Genomic DNA, 15,872 nt, shown 5'->3' on the forward strand with positions numbered 1-15,872 from the left:
GACTATAAATTAATACTTCAGTCTTTGGGCTGCAATACCTGAACACGCTATGGTGCCATGTTTAAAAAAAACATTATCCAGATTTGTTCCTGTTAGATTTTCACGTGAAAAGAAGGAAGACTAATTCCTAAAATAATCCATTTTTTAGGTGCCAAACCTCTAATCTTTTTTTTGTCCTTTATTAAGCAGACAGCGTTTGTTGGATTACTTCTTGGTAGGATTGTATGAGACATGCTTGCAATAAGGCACCACATGGTGTATAAATAAATGAACTTGAACTCAAAAAAGATCGTTGCAGACACGTTCCTCCTGTGTGGATTTCTTCAGTGCCGTACTGTACCACAATGGCAGTTGGGGCCACATGTCTGCAGTGTCATGTTGTGCGAATGAGATGATGAAACCGAGGTCAAGGAGGGAGCACATAACCTGTCAGGAGTTAAACCACAAATTTACAGCCTTCTCTTTGTAAAGCTGTAAGCACCATATGTCTGTCAAACCACCCATTTTCCTGTCTGTATAAGTGATGACAGCTTTTGCTGCGCTGAGGATGCAATGATGCTTGAATCATTGCTCAGGTTTACATTCAGCGTGGTCCAAAAAGTTTGAAGTCTTCCTCTTTTCCTTTTCCATCTCTTGTACCCTTTTTTTTCCATCCAAAATTAGCCCGGGCCATGAGATGGGCCCAGAATAGGAACTCAGGCCTCCTCACATAGCCCCTTAAAGATCACAGCTGGAGCTGGCTCAAAGCGCGGCACAAGGAGAGGGAGGGCCGGATGATGTGTGTTATCGTCACCATCACCTGCTCCCTGTAAACCAATTTGTTAGAGAGTTGTCACTGTAAAATCCATAGCTTGTCCTGGGGTAAAGAAAGACAGGGTCACATGTAATGAGGACCCAAGTGTGGCTCCAAATCCAGACATGACATACTGAAGGACAAACAGCTGGGCTGCAGAGTGTAAAGAGAACGCGTTGAGTGGCTGGAGCCTACAATACCTACATTCAAAATGTATTTCAGAAGAGCAAAAATGATTTTTAGATTAGATGATGAATCCATCTGATCTCCCAGATGACAAATAACCCTCGTGGCAATACACACGACTGCACTGGCTGCCTGTGCAGTGGTATTTTCAAGCAGCTGCATTGTTACTGACCTTTACGAACATCCCCATCTAACACCCCTGGATTTGCACTGATTAAAATGACCTCGCACACTCATCCCCACACAGTATGCTCATAGGGTCTTATCTGTGTCTTTCTCTCTGCTGCTGGATGCTCACAGCACCGAGTGTCTCACTGAAGTCTCAGGGATAGGAGACAGAAATGTCCTTGAGGGGTTTCAGATGTTTCCACACTGCCTTGATGAGACAAACCTGTCTCTGGATTGGGACTGTGGATGTGAGATGAACTACAAACTTGCACTCAAGTGGCATTACAGGAGAGGTTCAAGTGCTTGGAACGGAGAGGAGGATATTTCACTCTCCCTCCCTGAGTCACATGGCATGGAGGCATCTTCGTTGACTTATTAATCATTTTCTAACAGAGAGGGACTATATTGGGCGCCAGACCAAACATGGAGAAACCAACCATTACAGCACAAGACAGATAGAAGCCACGTCAAAGGTCGACCACCATGCTGGATTAACTGTATGTGGTTGTCTCTAAAGGGAACATGTGATGAGGGACTTAAGTCTGGTTTTGGATGTAAACAAACGACAAGGCCAAAGCTTTTTTTCTCCACCCTTCCTATCTGGAAGGTTAACAAGACAAAATGCAAATTATATATTTTGTGTTAAATATTTGCTCTGCGCAAAAATACCTACTTATATCAAATCTGCCACTCGCTGGTAAATCACAGCTTTATTCCATACTGCTTTCCTGTGTGTGTAAATGGTTTCTTTCAACTTTAGTCCCATTTGACATAAAGGGTGCTTGCAGGATTTTTAAGGTAAGTTTGTAGGTACATGCTTGATATTTTCTCCAATGCAAACTGCACAGGGAAGACACTTTTAAAAGTAATTCCATGAACATGAAGAGTTTACGTGAATGGTAGTAAAGGGTACTACACAGAAATACCATTAGCTTCAGTTCTCCTTGGTCCGTGTTCAAGGTACTTGGGCAGGCAGGTGGTAGAAACTGGTGTCTGTGGAATTAAGTTGTCTCACATGTGACTCCGGACAGATTAGATGAGGTAAAGGTGAAGTAGGACTCCATGAGGACTTATCCATCTGCTAAAGGACTCTTTGGTATTCTTGCAACTGACGATAATATTTCATAACTAAAGCTGCAGAAAAAAATTTGGACTTCTCTTTATAAATGATATGGACTGGACTTCTGTCGATTGTGAAAGAAGTTTCTCTGGTTTGTTTCATCTGCTGTTTTTTTGTTTTTGTAACTGTTTTGTAATTTTTTTTTGTAACACTTGAGATCCAACCAGGACTGCAACAGCCTCATGAAACTTGTGACTGCTTTTCTGCTTTTCACACTGTGTTTCTACACCATCTCACCTATGATTGTAAGACTATTTTTAGTGTTTTTGAACCTGGGATCACGTAAATTCTTTAGAAATAGCTGTTTATGAGGGCTATGTCCAAGAGCAACTGTGTTTGATGTGTTTCTTCTTTATAAGCACAAGGTTAAGTCCATACCTGTAATGGAATGTTGCCCTAGAGAGGATTATACAGTATAACTCTTATGGAGACACTAAGTTCCCGTTTCATAATGTGAAAGTCATGCATGTCTCCTCATAGCTGAAGTTTCTCATGGAATCCATGATGTATGGATGGGTTATTAAACAATGAACCTCCAAGCACATCAATGTTCTCACAGAGAACAAAATCTACCAAACTGAGAGAGACACAAAACAACCAGAAACAATGCAGGTATGGTTTGTGATTGTTTCATGTATCATGCAGTTGTTTAGCATCTTTTTGCATTTCTTTGATAGTTTTTCCCTTTATTGCAGCCATTCTGTCTTCAAGACCTTTTTTTGCATCTAAGTTGTTGATCTGTGTCTGAAATTATGTCTCGTATTGTTTATTTTGTGCTTCTAAGTGATCATTTCATGCCTTCTTTTGTTCATTTCTTTCATCTCTCTGTGGTTGTATTCTTTACATTTTGAACATTTTGTCTTGCATTGTTTTGTATCGCTTTGTATTATATTGCTGCACTTCTACTCTCTGGTCCTTTTACATCTTCCAGTTAACGTTTTTTTTCCCCCCATCAAACTGTGGTTGTTTTGTGTCTCATGTGTTGTGATCAGAGGTTTCTGAACCCTTGGATCCCTATGGCTTTACCTGGCACTTTTGTCAGCCTACTCTGCCCATGCCTTTATGATGCCTCAACAGCCATGTTACCATCAACCTTTTATTAAAAGGTCCTTAATGAAAAACACTGATGTGAATTTTTTTATGCAGAGGAAGAGTAACAGTATTCAAAGGGCTTGTTTTTGATTTTCTAAACAATTGTTCAAATAAATAACTCTAAGATCTATATGTAAGTTGTTTGTTAAACTATAGTAGCTGTTGCTTTCCTGATTGCTTGAGGATTGTGACGTTCCCAACTGAGCTGGATATCGAAGGTTGTATTTGTGGGTGTTTAAAACTTTTTGTGAGCTGGATTTGTAACCAGTCGCTATCACAGGTAGGGCGCGCTTTCAACATGAAAGTTTGTAAGATTACATATCGCGTATTTTTTGACAACGGGGCAGGGTGCGGGGATGAGGGAGTGGGCGGCAGACAGCTGACGCACCAAAGGGGAGCGCTTTCGGTGCGCATCTTCATTCCCGGCTCTAGGAGGAAAGGTGAGGGCACTATCTGTCCCATCCCTGGATTATTCTACATCAGGACTTCTTTCTAACTTTATTTCTAACGTTTCATATCGGGTCCGTGGCTGACAAACAGGTTTTCAACTTAACTTAAAAGCTGGAGCGCAACAGCTGAGGTGAATTTATACAAGATTGTGTGACATCAGCGACCGTGGACTTCTAAAGACCAAGTGCAAATGAAGATTAGCCTTCTGTGGATGTACTGACTCAGATTTTGTATTGCATTATAACAGCAGATAACTGCTGGAGTTTGAAAGCACTTTCGCTCCTCGTGAAGTGTCTTTGGTTACCCGATGATGGACGGCGGACAGTCGCCGAGGACTTTCTCACCTGAATGTGCATCTTTGGCCAACACATGAGAGTAAGAACATGATTTGTCTGATGAAAACTCGGGGATTAACCAACAGCAGCAGAGATATGGGGATCAGAAATGGGGCAAAAAAACATAATCACTCCAAACCCATTTTCATCCTGCTCCTGCTCCTTTTCACGCCCAGAGTGGATTCATCGTGGTGGTATGTGAGCTCTTTGAGGAGCATTTACTTGTTTATTTTTTTATTTTGATTTGAATTGATTATCCATAATTTGTAAAGCACCTCTAGAATGAGAAAGTAGGGTCTAAGCTGAATACAGCTGCTGCACAAATTAAGGAGGCATGCATAGGAAACAAGCCAACTTTTTAACAATTAAACATTTCTTTTCTTGTACTTAAACGTGCAACCTAATGTTTATGACACTTTATTGTAACATATGTTTTGATTTTTTTTTTTACACGTATAAAGACAATAAATCTGAATAATGCCTGCTGGCTCATTTCTCAAGTTTTCCCAGCCCACCTCTGCACTTTGCCAGCATTCACCAACCTGCATTACTTTCATCTTCTTTGCATCTGGGTGGGAATTTTCTGGATGTTTTTTTTTTTTTTTTAAACATCTATGCAAACTGAGATGCTCAGCACAGCAGGTTTCTTAAGATTAATGGTGTCGAGGGGAATCTCCCCTATTCATCTATCTTGCCTGGAGTAAGTGGCAGGTGCAGGCGTTGGTGCATGAATAAATGCCCCCTTGATGATTTCTCTTGAGGTTTTAAAAACACCCACAGGAAAAAAAAAAAGAGAGTTAGCACCCCCCCTTCAGTCCCTCTCACCTGGAGTATATGCTCTCATATTTAGAGTCACACAAAAATGTAATTGATCCGTTCCCCTTAAGCAAAGTGAAGCAACTCTTTATTTTCTTCATCTACATCTTCTTTTTTACCCAATGACAGCTCCATGCATCATTTGTAAATGGTGTTGTGAATAATAATTTCCCTGGGGAGCTATAGCACACGTCATCCTATTTGCCACTGTGCAAATCTGCTCTCCTGTGCAAAAATATTACTGTGGGGAATTTTAGAGTAAAAGGTGAAAGACAAAGAAGGTCTGGGAGCTTTGTGTCTAGATGATCAAGATCCCTGTCTGGGTCTATTCTTAACCACTGTGATAATTTAGAGGAGCGCCGTGTGCCTCGCTGCACAGGATCCACCTCACTCTCGATGTGTGTGTCCTTTTGGAGACAGTTGGAGGTCTTTTGGCGCTGCTGGTATGTACGACACACAATAAACACAGGTAGAGCCTCTGTTCTGCTTTACTGCTCAGGCAGATAGTCAAAATAAGAACAGGGAAGAGAGCCATAACAGGAGTGGAAACTGCCTGCTAGCTCTGCTTCTGTTTCGGTGGCCAGGCGACACAAATGTGGCCACGATTGGGGACTATAACGATATCCGGAAGGAGAGTGGAGCGTGCAGGCTTAAAGAGGGAAGGAGAAGATCATGTGGCTGATCCGAGCACCCACTTGTACTGTAGGTGACTGTCCTCATGCCTGTTTGATAAGAGGCCCCCCAGATTCACAATGCTACCAGCATGTGATCCACCCTTTTAAGAGTTGTTACAAAGTTAGGGATTATGTCTGGGAAAAAAGCAGGAAGCGAAAGCTTTTCACTGAACGTGAGGAATTTAATAATCTCTTCTACATCCTGAGGTTTTCACTTTTTCATAGACAATAGAATGTGAAGAATAGCACCCATAGAGGGAATTTAACTAAATAAAAAAAGCCTTTTTTTCTCAAAGTAAATGGTTAAGAAAGTGTTTTTGTCAGTGAAACAATACTGATACTGCCCCCATGCCTGTGGGCTAAATATGAAAGTGGAGCTAGCAACTAGATAACTTGGGCACACTAGCACTGTTGAAACATTTTGTCTTCCTTGTTTTAGATTGGATGCACAGATATATTGTATTTCCATTATATTCAGCATCTTGACTGGTCTATTGGTAGATGGGGTTAAATCAACAGATAGCAGTGGATAATATTTATCTGGTGTATTCCACTTATGTCTCATTAACTTTGGGAATTTTTGCAGTACATTTTGTGTTTTTTTTTTGGCATAAAAATGCTGGGCCATGTAAGCACTGAAAAGTCATTGATTCGTAATGGCCTATCAGGCAAAAAAGTTCTCTGAAACTAATTTATTTCTGTTTTGTTCTTTTTTTAAAAGGATCTTTAATGCGAAACTTTTTGATAAAGGTTTAATTTTTTCAATACATTTTTTATACAATTTGTGCTCATTCAAAGATAGTGTGAAAAGGACTTAAAACTGTTCTGTTGTTCTTTATAAATCACAATAATTTTACCCTGGCATTAAAGGGAAGATGCATGATTAGTATTGGCTATCGGGCAAATTATTATTTTCAACATTGGTGTCAGTATCAACCCAGAATTTCACTATTACTCCAAAAAATAGACATAAAATTAAGAAAATTTTTAAGATAATCCTTTGCCTACTGTAAAATATTATAAAAGTGCAAGTAAACATTTTCATAGAGAAATGAACTTAGTTCTTTAGAAAATGTGGACATCTGCAAAAGACACCAATGTACAGACTCTAAACAAACCTCCAATTGAAATTCATTACTTTAAAAGTTGGGCGTCACCAATATATATGCAGAAGCTGTGTCTATTCAAATACATCGACTTTTTTTCATGCCTCTGTCACAGCAAAACATGTCAAAGAATATTCGGTTTTGTTTATTGGGCCCTGGTAGTGAAAATAAGGTCTTATTGTGGCAAAGAAAACTGATATTCTGGGATCGGGTGAGCTAAGGTATTGGTGGCATCCTAACATAAACCAGTGGGCAAGTAATCACAGAGTGCAATATTGGGATTAAAAAAAGCTATTGAGGTCATGTCCTGTCAATATATCGCATTGTAAATTCAAAACATAACTCTTGTGATGGAAGTGTAGTTAACGGGATGCAGCAAGGTCTAAAAATGTTGGATCTGACGGAACATTATCCATTACCCAGTCCAAAGATTCACTTTTAAGGACACTGGTTAGGCGTTCTCGTTAATACGTTTTCTCCCCTTGCCTGCCTAATTGTTCAGTGTGCATCATCAATGTTGTCTAACCCTCAACGTGAAGGCAATACAGCTCAATACAACCACTTTAAGGGATGATCCTACGTTGGATTATGTAGTAGTAAATTTAATCCCGATGCTTCCATTCTTCAATACAATCGCAGAGTTTTGTACTGTTATCTGCAAATATGTCAAAAGTTTTGTGAACAAGGTTAAAACCAGCAATATCGAGCCGGGATCTCCTGAGGCCATGTCAACAAAGGTGAAGTCAGCGCTTATTCTGATGTCAAGCAAAGCATCCCGGCTTTCAGCGTGAAAATCCTCACCCAGGAAGACATTTTCCAAAAAGTTCTATTTCAGTGACAAAAACTGCATTTGCATGTGGAGGACAGCTGCAAACGCACACAAAATGTTCGTGTGGACAGGGTCTTAGTTTGACTTCCACACTTGGAAGTCCTTTGAAGCTGCATCAGATTTCAGATGGATAAATTAAACCAATGGTGAGACTAAAAGCTTGTCAGACAGGTGTAATTATTCAAGCGTATGGATAAAGTCTTTGGGCACATTATCCACTTTCTAGCAAGTGTTGCACTCCATTACAGTCTTTGCACTTACTATGGCTAAGATGTATGCTTCTTTCTAGGCTATTATTTCCACTGTGGAGTTTTAAAACGAGATATAAAGAAAGAATAATATTTGAAAAAGAGGGTGGTATCGATCCTCTGCCAAAGCGATTTGGCATTGGAGTTCAGTCTTTTTGAAGTGTACATAAAGCAAGGAGGTGGATGACTTTTCGGCAATAACTCTGACAACATCACCGTGCCCATTAAACTCACTCATTCGCTCTGTGTTTATCGGACGTGTGTCTGCAGGTACATCGGAGCGCTGGGAGCTCGAGTGATATGTGACAACATTCCCGGTCTGGTGAACAAGCAGCGGCAGCTCTGTCAGCGGCACCCGGACCTCATGCAGTCCATCAGTGAGGGAGCCAAAGAGTGGATCAAAGAGTGCCAGCACCAGTTTAGACACCACCGCTGGAACTGCAGCACGCTGGACCGGGACCACACTGTGTTTGGCAGGGTGATGCTGCGAAGTGAGTTTGGACACATGGATTTCTATGTGCGTGGGTTGTGACAGTGGTTGTTTATGTCAGTGACACTCGAGTTAATCATCCTCGTAAATGTCTCCTCTGTTACAAGACAAGCAAAGAATTAATAGGTGTCTTCTTAAACCAACTTAATGCTGATATACAAACAAAAAGAGGAAATGTTGCGCGTCATTCTACCTTCTCTGGAATGAAGGAAGATTGGAAACGTGGATGATCTCTGAAAACAAGTAGCAGATTGAGAGATCCACACTGGCGATGTATAAACAGTAACAGAAGATGTAAATATTTGGGTAGATGTTTCTGGCAGCCAGTCAAAGCTACACTCCCTGACATATCGCCTGTGTTCTGCCTCATTGCGTGAGCAGGAATGGGAACAGGAGGAGGGTGGAACAGCCAGACCAAATAACCCCCCAAAATCTCTTCTCGTCTAAAATTAAAACACTGTTCAGAGACTGAGAAATCTGCCATCTGTGAAAATGAAAAAAAAAGGTGAAAAAACGTTGATTTGACCGTGTTGTTATAGCTGAAATGCTGCAAACTCCGCCTGAACCGTCCACTGTGAATGGACTGAATCTGGTTTTCCTGCTGCGTAGAATATATTGAAGAAAGACTGTTTTATGCAACACAGTGAACTGGAGTACTAGAATAACACGTCAAATCTCAGAAAAATAAATAAAGAAAAAAAAGCTACGCCGTTACAAAATTTTACAAACCCATTCCAAATTAAACAAAGGTGTTGGTTTAACTTCTTGTTCTGTCCACACAGGCAGCCGCGAGGCAGCATTTGTGTACGCCATCTCTTCAGCTGGAGTGGTCTACGCCATAACCAGGGCCTGCAGTCAGGGGGAGCTTAAAATCTGCAACTGCTACGGTCACAAACGGGGGCAGGCAGATGACGACAAGGGCAATTTCGACTGGGGTGGCTGCAGCGACAACATCAACTATGGCATAAAGTTTGCCAAGGCCTTTGTAGATGCCCGAGAGAGGATGGTGAAAGACGCTCGAGCGCTGATGAACCTGCACAACAACCGATGTGGTCGGATGGTGAGCAGCAATAGTTTTGATATTAATATTTGAGCTTTAATGCCTTTTGGAGTCAAGAGACAGTTTTTTGAAACTGGTGTTAATGTGCATTGTGGTCCATACAAAAGAGTTTAAGTGAAAATTTGTCACAACCTGCAATTATGGAATTTAAACGTATGATCTTTATTCATGTAAAATATACTTCCTTTGACTGAATAGACACCAACTAATAATTAGCAAGGCAAGGCAAGGCATCTTTATTTATATAGCGCATTTCATACCACAGGCAACTCAATGTGCTTTACATAAAGACAAGGCATTTAAAAGATAAAAATTAAAACATAGTTAAAAGCAATCAAAGTAGAGGGGGAAAAAGAAAAATATAAAAAATTATCATTAATTAATTAATTCGCATCAAATTGACATATTAATTTAAAAGCAAAGAGTGCAGATAAAATACTTTCAGGTGTCATATGCAGGTGTCAATTCTCCCATAATTTTATGGGAGAATTACTCATCTCCCATAAAATTATATCGAAAGTAGGATTCAGATGAATTAACCATCCCTCCTATATCAACAGGAGATATAGTGTGCCCTATATTTCAACAAGTTCACATCATTTTCTAATGATTTAATGAAACGTCTGTGACATACTTTGGTCAAAATAAAAAAGGACACAGTGCAACAGCTCACTTTTCACCCATAACTTTACAAATCTATCTATAGCAGCAGATTTTAGGGGTTGGAATAAGCCACTCGACTACACTAACACTTTGTCTTATCTGTAGTTCGACCACAGATAGTCGGAGATGATTCTTTGTTAGGTACAATCTCATAGCGAGTCATTTGATGAACTGGTCCAGAGTAGGAAAAACTACAGATAAGAGAGGAGAAGTAACGCCATGATCAGGTTGGAATTCCTCCATTGTGTATTGGCTCCAGGGTTTCACTGCTGATCCGTACTTCTTTGTTTTGTTAAAGTTTTTAGAGGCCAACATTAACAAGTATTATTTATATGGGGAAAGTATTCACAATGTTTACTGCTTTGCTTTTGTAATGGGTGACTCCACTATTGTGCTATCAAAGCTGCTTAAATAACAACTGAGAGCTAAGAATTTCCAAATTCCGACAAATGAAAGGAAAATGAAAGAAAACGCCCACAAGAAGTTAGGATAGAAAACATTAAACAAAGTACTGATAGAGCCCTACGAGCTCATTTTCTTTAAGCGAACTACATAACTGTTTTTGGGAATTCCCTGTTCATCGCGAAGCAAAAAAGGAAGAGCAAATGAGATTCGGCTTCCCTCTTTCAGGGTCCAGTGAATGCAGCATGATTTTTAAGGTTTTGGGTGGAGATAATGATGTGGAGTCTGGATAATGTGACCTTACAGTACCCTGAAAAACTGAATGGCTCACTGAATGATCTATTTTCAGACCTAAGTGACCAGTTTTTGAGTCAGTAGTCCCTTCAAATGCCCAAATATCTGCTCTCCAGCACACTCCAAGTTTTTTTTTTCAAAATATTATCTACTTACTTTAGAGTACTTAGCAGGGATAAAAATCATTGATATTTGTCCATGTTAACAGTCAATCTTTTGATTAATTGTAAAAACAAATAAAATTCAATGAATGCTGATAAAACTGATTTTAAACAGATAACATAAACACCAAATTATCTAATTTTATATAGAATACAGAGAAACAATGACTAAATTATCAAAAAATGCCATTATTAATTGACTGTATAAAACACAGCAAATTAGGTGCAGTATTCCACATTAAATAACCATTAAATAACTACTTTTTAAATTGTTTACTCCGGTCTTTTTCGGATCGAACTTGAGCTACCAGTCATATCTGATCTAAAAGAACTTCTTTACTGGAAATGTTGTTGATCAGCTATTGGAAAACTACTGGAAACAACACTACAACTGGAACTGATGTCCACAAATTCTCTTGTACTTTACCAGTTCAAGAAATCTGCCATTTTTTACAACCAACACTAACATGTTACCTGTTGCCACTTTAGTTTCAATGTTGCAGAAGCACAAAACCAAAGTCCTGCTCTGCTGTCAGACATGGTGCTCTTGGCCCATGTTAGCATCTTAAAATCCCACTTTAGTATTAGCATGAGCCTTTTGGTTACTAGCAAAGCTGCAAACCGCTAACAGATTTTTAATCTTCTGTTTCATTAACGCGAATGACGCAGCTTAACCAGGCAGGTGACATTTTTCTTCTTTGGACAGCAGGGAGATGCACTCGTTTTACAGTAAATGCAACGTTAACGAGAAAAATACATCAGGACCTCCATCTCATTAAACAGTAAGAGGCCCCTAGTGGCAACTAGTGGCGTAGCCAGGTACTACAACAAACCTTTAATATGCTCTTGATGTTACACTGCATATCCCTTAACTTCTGACAATCTGTTGTGTTACTGCTAATAAATCTAATTAAAAAATGTATTAGCATATAATTGTATTTATAAAGTGCTGAGGGACAATGTGCCTAGACACCAACGCTAGGAAAAAAGGAAAAAAAAATCCTGTGTGATACAAATATTACACAATAAATATTAAAGAATATACCTATTGAAGAGTCTGGAATAACCAAATTTGAAAATGCCTTAAACAGTCAGTTATCTGAATAGTTGGTGATCTAAATGGACTTTCACATAATTACAGTAAATCTGACTAACTTTCCAAGATAAAAGACTTTTTCATCGTATAGATTGTTATGAATAGCGTCATACAGATAGCATAGTGCAAGTGATGCACTGTCTGATGTCTTTGTAGAGAACAAAGGAAAATGTCCTTCTGGATTTTGTAAAGAGGATATACAATGTTTGGTTTAAAAAAATAAATAAAAATCTATAAAGAGAGATGAAGTAAAATCTAATCAGAGTGAAGAACATTTAGCTGACAAACCCTAACAGCAGGGCTGATCACACCTACATCACACCATAGGCAAAATCATAGGCTTAACACCCTGTCACCTCTGACCTCTGCTCCAGGCAGTGAAGCGCTTTATGAAGCTGGAGTGCAAGTGTCACGGGGTCAGTGGTTCCTGTTCTCTGAGAACCTGTTGGGAGGCTATGTCTGACTTCAGGCGAACTGGAGACTATCTCCGCAAGAAGTACAACACAGCAATCGAGGTGACAATGAACCAGGACGGGACTGGCTTTAAGGTGCCTGACAAGGACTTCAATGGAAGCATCAAGAATGATTTAGTCTATGTCGAGAGCTCCCCAGATTACTGTCTCATGGACCGTGCAGCAGGTGAGTGAATGAATGACAAATTTAGTTTTTCTTAGAGAAGTAAAACAGGGAGATTAAAGACACTTTTAACTGAGCTCAGGCTGTTTTGATTTACGATCATTTTAAAATGGTTTGTCTCTCGTAAAAAACTGTTATTTTTGATTTTATATTTTATATATATATATATTGTCTTCTTTAGTTCTTCCTTTTTTTTTTGCTTATGTGCCAATATAAAACACGGGAAACCCACTCCACTACCCCCTCGATACATTTGTATGTAAATTTATATGTAGTTTTTTATGGTTTAGTAAAAAAAAAAAAAAAAAACTCTGCAATGATCTCAATATGACTCAGGTACATAAATCACCTATCGTTTGACAATTAAAATGTATTATATTCAATATTGTACTGTATCAAAAGTTTCCATAAAGGATCATCATAAAGATGATAAACAGATAGTAAACCCTATGTTAGTTTTACATCTATGAGAATCAGTCCACTGAAGGCTTGCATTCCTTCACGGCTTTAAAGTTCAATAATTTGACCTTTAACATCTCCTTTAATTCCTAATGTTTGCTTTGCCTTGTTAGGCTCTGTCTCTGTCTTACAATCCAGCCCCTTCAGCAGAGCATGAAGGAGCTCACTGTTAATAGGTTAGGCAAGATAGCATGTGCAAGAGACATGACGGTACTAACTTAATGGATTCCTTTGCTCCTCCCTGCAGTTAGCTTGGTTGCACTTTGACAACTGCAGGGTAATGAAGGTGTGTTCACTCAAAGGACAGGCTGTTTTCCTTGTTAAAAGGTGATCTTAAAGGCGGCCCATGACTTTCCTCCACGCTAATCCCCATTGTATAGGAATTCACAGCCTAAGGATACATGCAGGCTTTTTTTTCAAATCCTTTCCTTTGGTCAGTATTAAGCTCCACTCCCTGGGGGTGGGGGGGTATCTCCTTATCCTTTTATCTTTACTTCAGGGATGCAGTGTTATTAGACCTGGCATCTGATCTTAGGCTTAGATTTTACACCTGAGTACATGTACACAATTGTGTTTGGGTCTGAGACTCTTCAGTCGGGAAGCTGAATAGAGAGGACTGTGGGAAAAGTGATACTTTGGTTTGGAAAACACAGCTTCAGTTTTCAGTATCAACATCTCCGCTGCCGTTGGTCACCTGCCAGCATTAGCTGTTGGACATCTATGTTAGAAGTGGAGTTTTCCAAAATGTAATTAGGTGTAGACGATTGTGGTTTTGGCCAACAAAAGAAGAAAACAGAGGAATTATATCATCATTATATAAGTTACACTTTTTTTTTTTCCTCCAAATTTCAAGGGTGAATTCATTTCCAGTATTTGCAGCAGTAGGAGGCAATGAAAGAACGTCTGATAGAGTAGAAAAAATGTCACAACAGACGACGAGTTTGTTGGAGAAGTCGATTTTCCAGAGTTTTCATTGCTGAATGTCGACACTCAGACAGCAAGCGTATTGTTACGGGCCGTGCTTGTGCAGATCATTTAACAACCACTGATGGTGTGAGAGACGGTATTTGGGATATGTGTAACGAGCAAAACAGCATGTTTCTTAGCAGAAAAAGTATCAACAGTTTCCTTCATCTTGAGTTACTGATGATGAGCACGTTTTCATTTTACCTGTAGCTAGCATCTGTAGCGTCACTCTAGCATAATCTCTTGGGAAGAGCCACACGGAGGTCAAGACTTTTCTCTGCCTTTAATTATCTTTGACCGTAATGTTCTCCTTTGATGACTTTGACTTGGTTTGGGTGACATGTAGATATGACCAAAAAAAAAAAAAAAGTAAAAAAAAAAGATTCCCATACCTATTCAAATGATCCTGTATCATTAATACATTTCTATCAAGTGATTATTAAGCTACAAAAACACCAATAGTGAGATGTGACCCATCTGATGGACAGCAAAACGCTGCGACCTTTTCACTCTTCTTATCTTTTTACAGGCTCGTTGGGTACAGCTGGCAGAGTGTGCAAAAAATCCTCAAGAGGCACAGATGGCTGCGAGGTCATGTGCTGCGGACGAGGCTACGACACCATGCGCGTCAAGCGTGTCACCAAGTGTGAGTGCAAGTTCAAGTGGTGCTGCGCTGTGGAGTGCAAAGACTGCGAGGACGTTGTGGACATTCACACCTGCAAGCCTCACAAGCGACCCGATTGGCTGGACATAACCTAAGAGGGAAACCGGGCCGAACACCGGCTCAATTGACTCATTAACCTCTGCTCTGATGACTTCCTTTAAGTGGGTTTCAGTTGGATCTCATGACTCTTATACCTCTGGCTTTTGATGCCTTGACACTTCTCGAAGCAGAGACTTCCCAAACCGGAATTGGAAGTTGGTAATCGAGAAACCGAGTCCAGTTACAGACGGTGTGGACACTTAAAAAAGGAGTTTTAAGAGCAATTTGTTAAGCATTTATGACACAGACTTTAAATCTTTGATATAAATGTTTGAATATATATGATGGCGTAAAATGTGCTCTTGGTTGAGGCAGATATGAGATAATGCCTGCTTCACTTACAGGCTGTGAGCATAAGGAATGAGAATATTATATTATATATATAATATCAATATTTAGACTAAAGCCAGACAGTAAGATAAACTGACATTCTATCATTATAAATGACAGTAAGTCATTGAATGGTCCTGAAACAGTCCACCTAAATTACGTCTGACAATTTCTGCTAAAAAAAAAGTGCGTCTACCAAATCTAAAAAAAAGTATGTTGGATTTTGTCGATTATTGAAGCAAAAAGGACACCCGAACAGAAAAAAGTGCACCTTCCTATGAGTTTTGGACTGCAGTTTGAAAGATTTTTGTAAAGTATGCTGCATATTTGACTGTAACAGATCCAACACATTCAGGTTGTGTTGCATCATGGAAAACTTTCTACCATCTACCTCTGGTCATTTCTGTTTGCTTCCATCTTTTGCTGAAAGTTTTAAGCATCTGCTGAAAGCCCTGCACACAGACAACAGCACTGCACTGGAAAAAAGAAAAGAAAAGCAACAGCTGCTGAGTGTTGTTGAATTCTTTGATGCGAATGAATCTCAAAAAGAACATAAAGAAGTTCAACTTGGCACCACTTTCGTTGCAAAACACAGTGCAACGTTATCCAACGAGGTACAAAGGCCTGCTAAATTTATGAAACTAAACAATCAATCTGAAGTATCAAGGAATTATTACATATTCTGATGATGTGAGTTCTGTCAGGACCTGCTGTCAGTTTCAGACTAATCTGATT

At 39.6% G+C, this 15,872-nt stretch overlaps 1 protein-coding gene across 1 annotated transcript; it reads left to right on the forward strand.

Annotated features, from left to right (window-relative positions):
- The first annotated feature begins 3,799 nt into the window (after positions 1–3,799).
- LOC142377415 (protein Wnt-2b-A-like) lies at positions 3,800–15,167 on the forward strand. The gene is made up of 5 exons (XM_075461505.1): positions 3,800–4,338; positions 8,088–8,308; positions 9,090–9,367; positions 12,358–12,622; positions 14,574–15,167. The coding sequence occupies exons 1-5, from the start codon at positions 4,193–4,195 to the stop codon at positions 14,801–14,803; spliced, it is 1,140 nt and encodes a 379-aa protein (XP_075317620.1). The 5' UTR covers positions 3,800–4,192; the 3' UTR covers positions 14,804–15,167.
- The last annotated feature ends 705 nt before the right edge of the window (positions 15,168–15,872 follow it).

The sequence above is a fragment of the Odontesthes bonariensis genome, chromosome 3 (genome assembly GCF_027942865.1).
Source record: "Odontesthes bonariensis isolate fOdoBon6 chromosome 3, fOdoBon6.hap1, whole genome shotgun sequence".
Lineage (NCBI taxonomy): Eukaryota > Metazoa > Chordata > Actinopteri > Atheriniformes > Atherinopsidae > Odontesthes > Odontesthes bonariensis.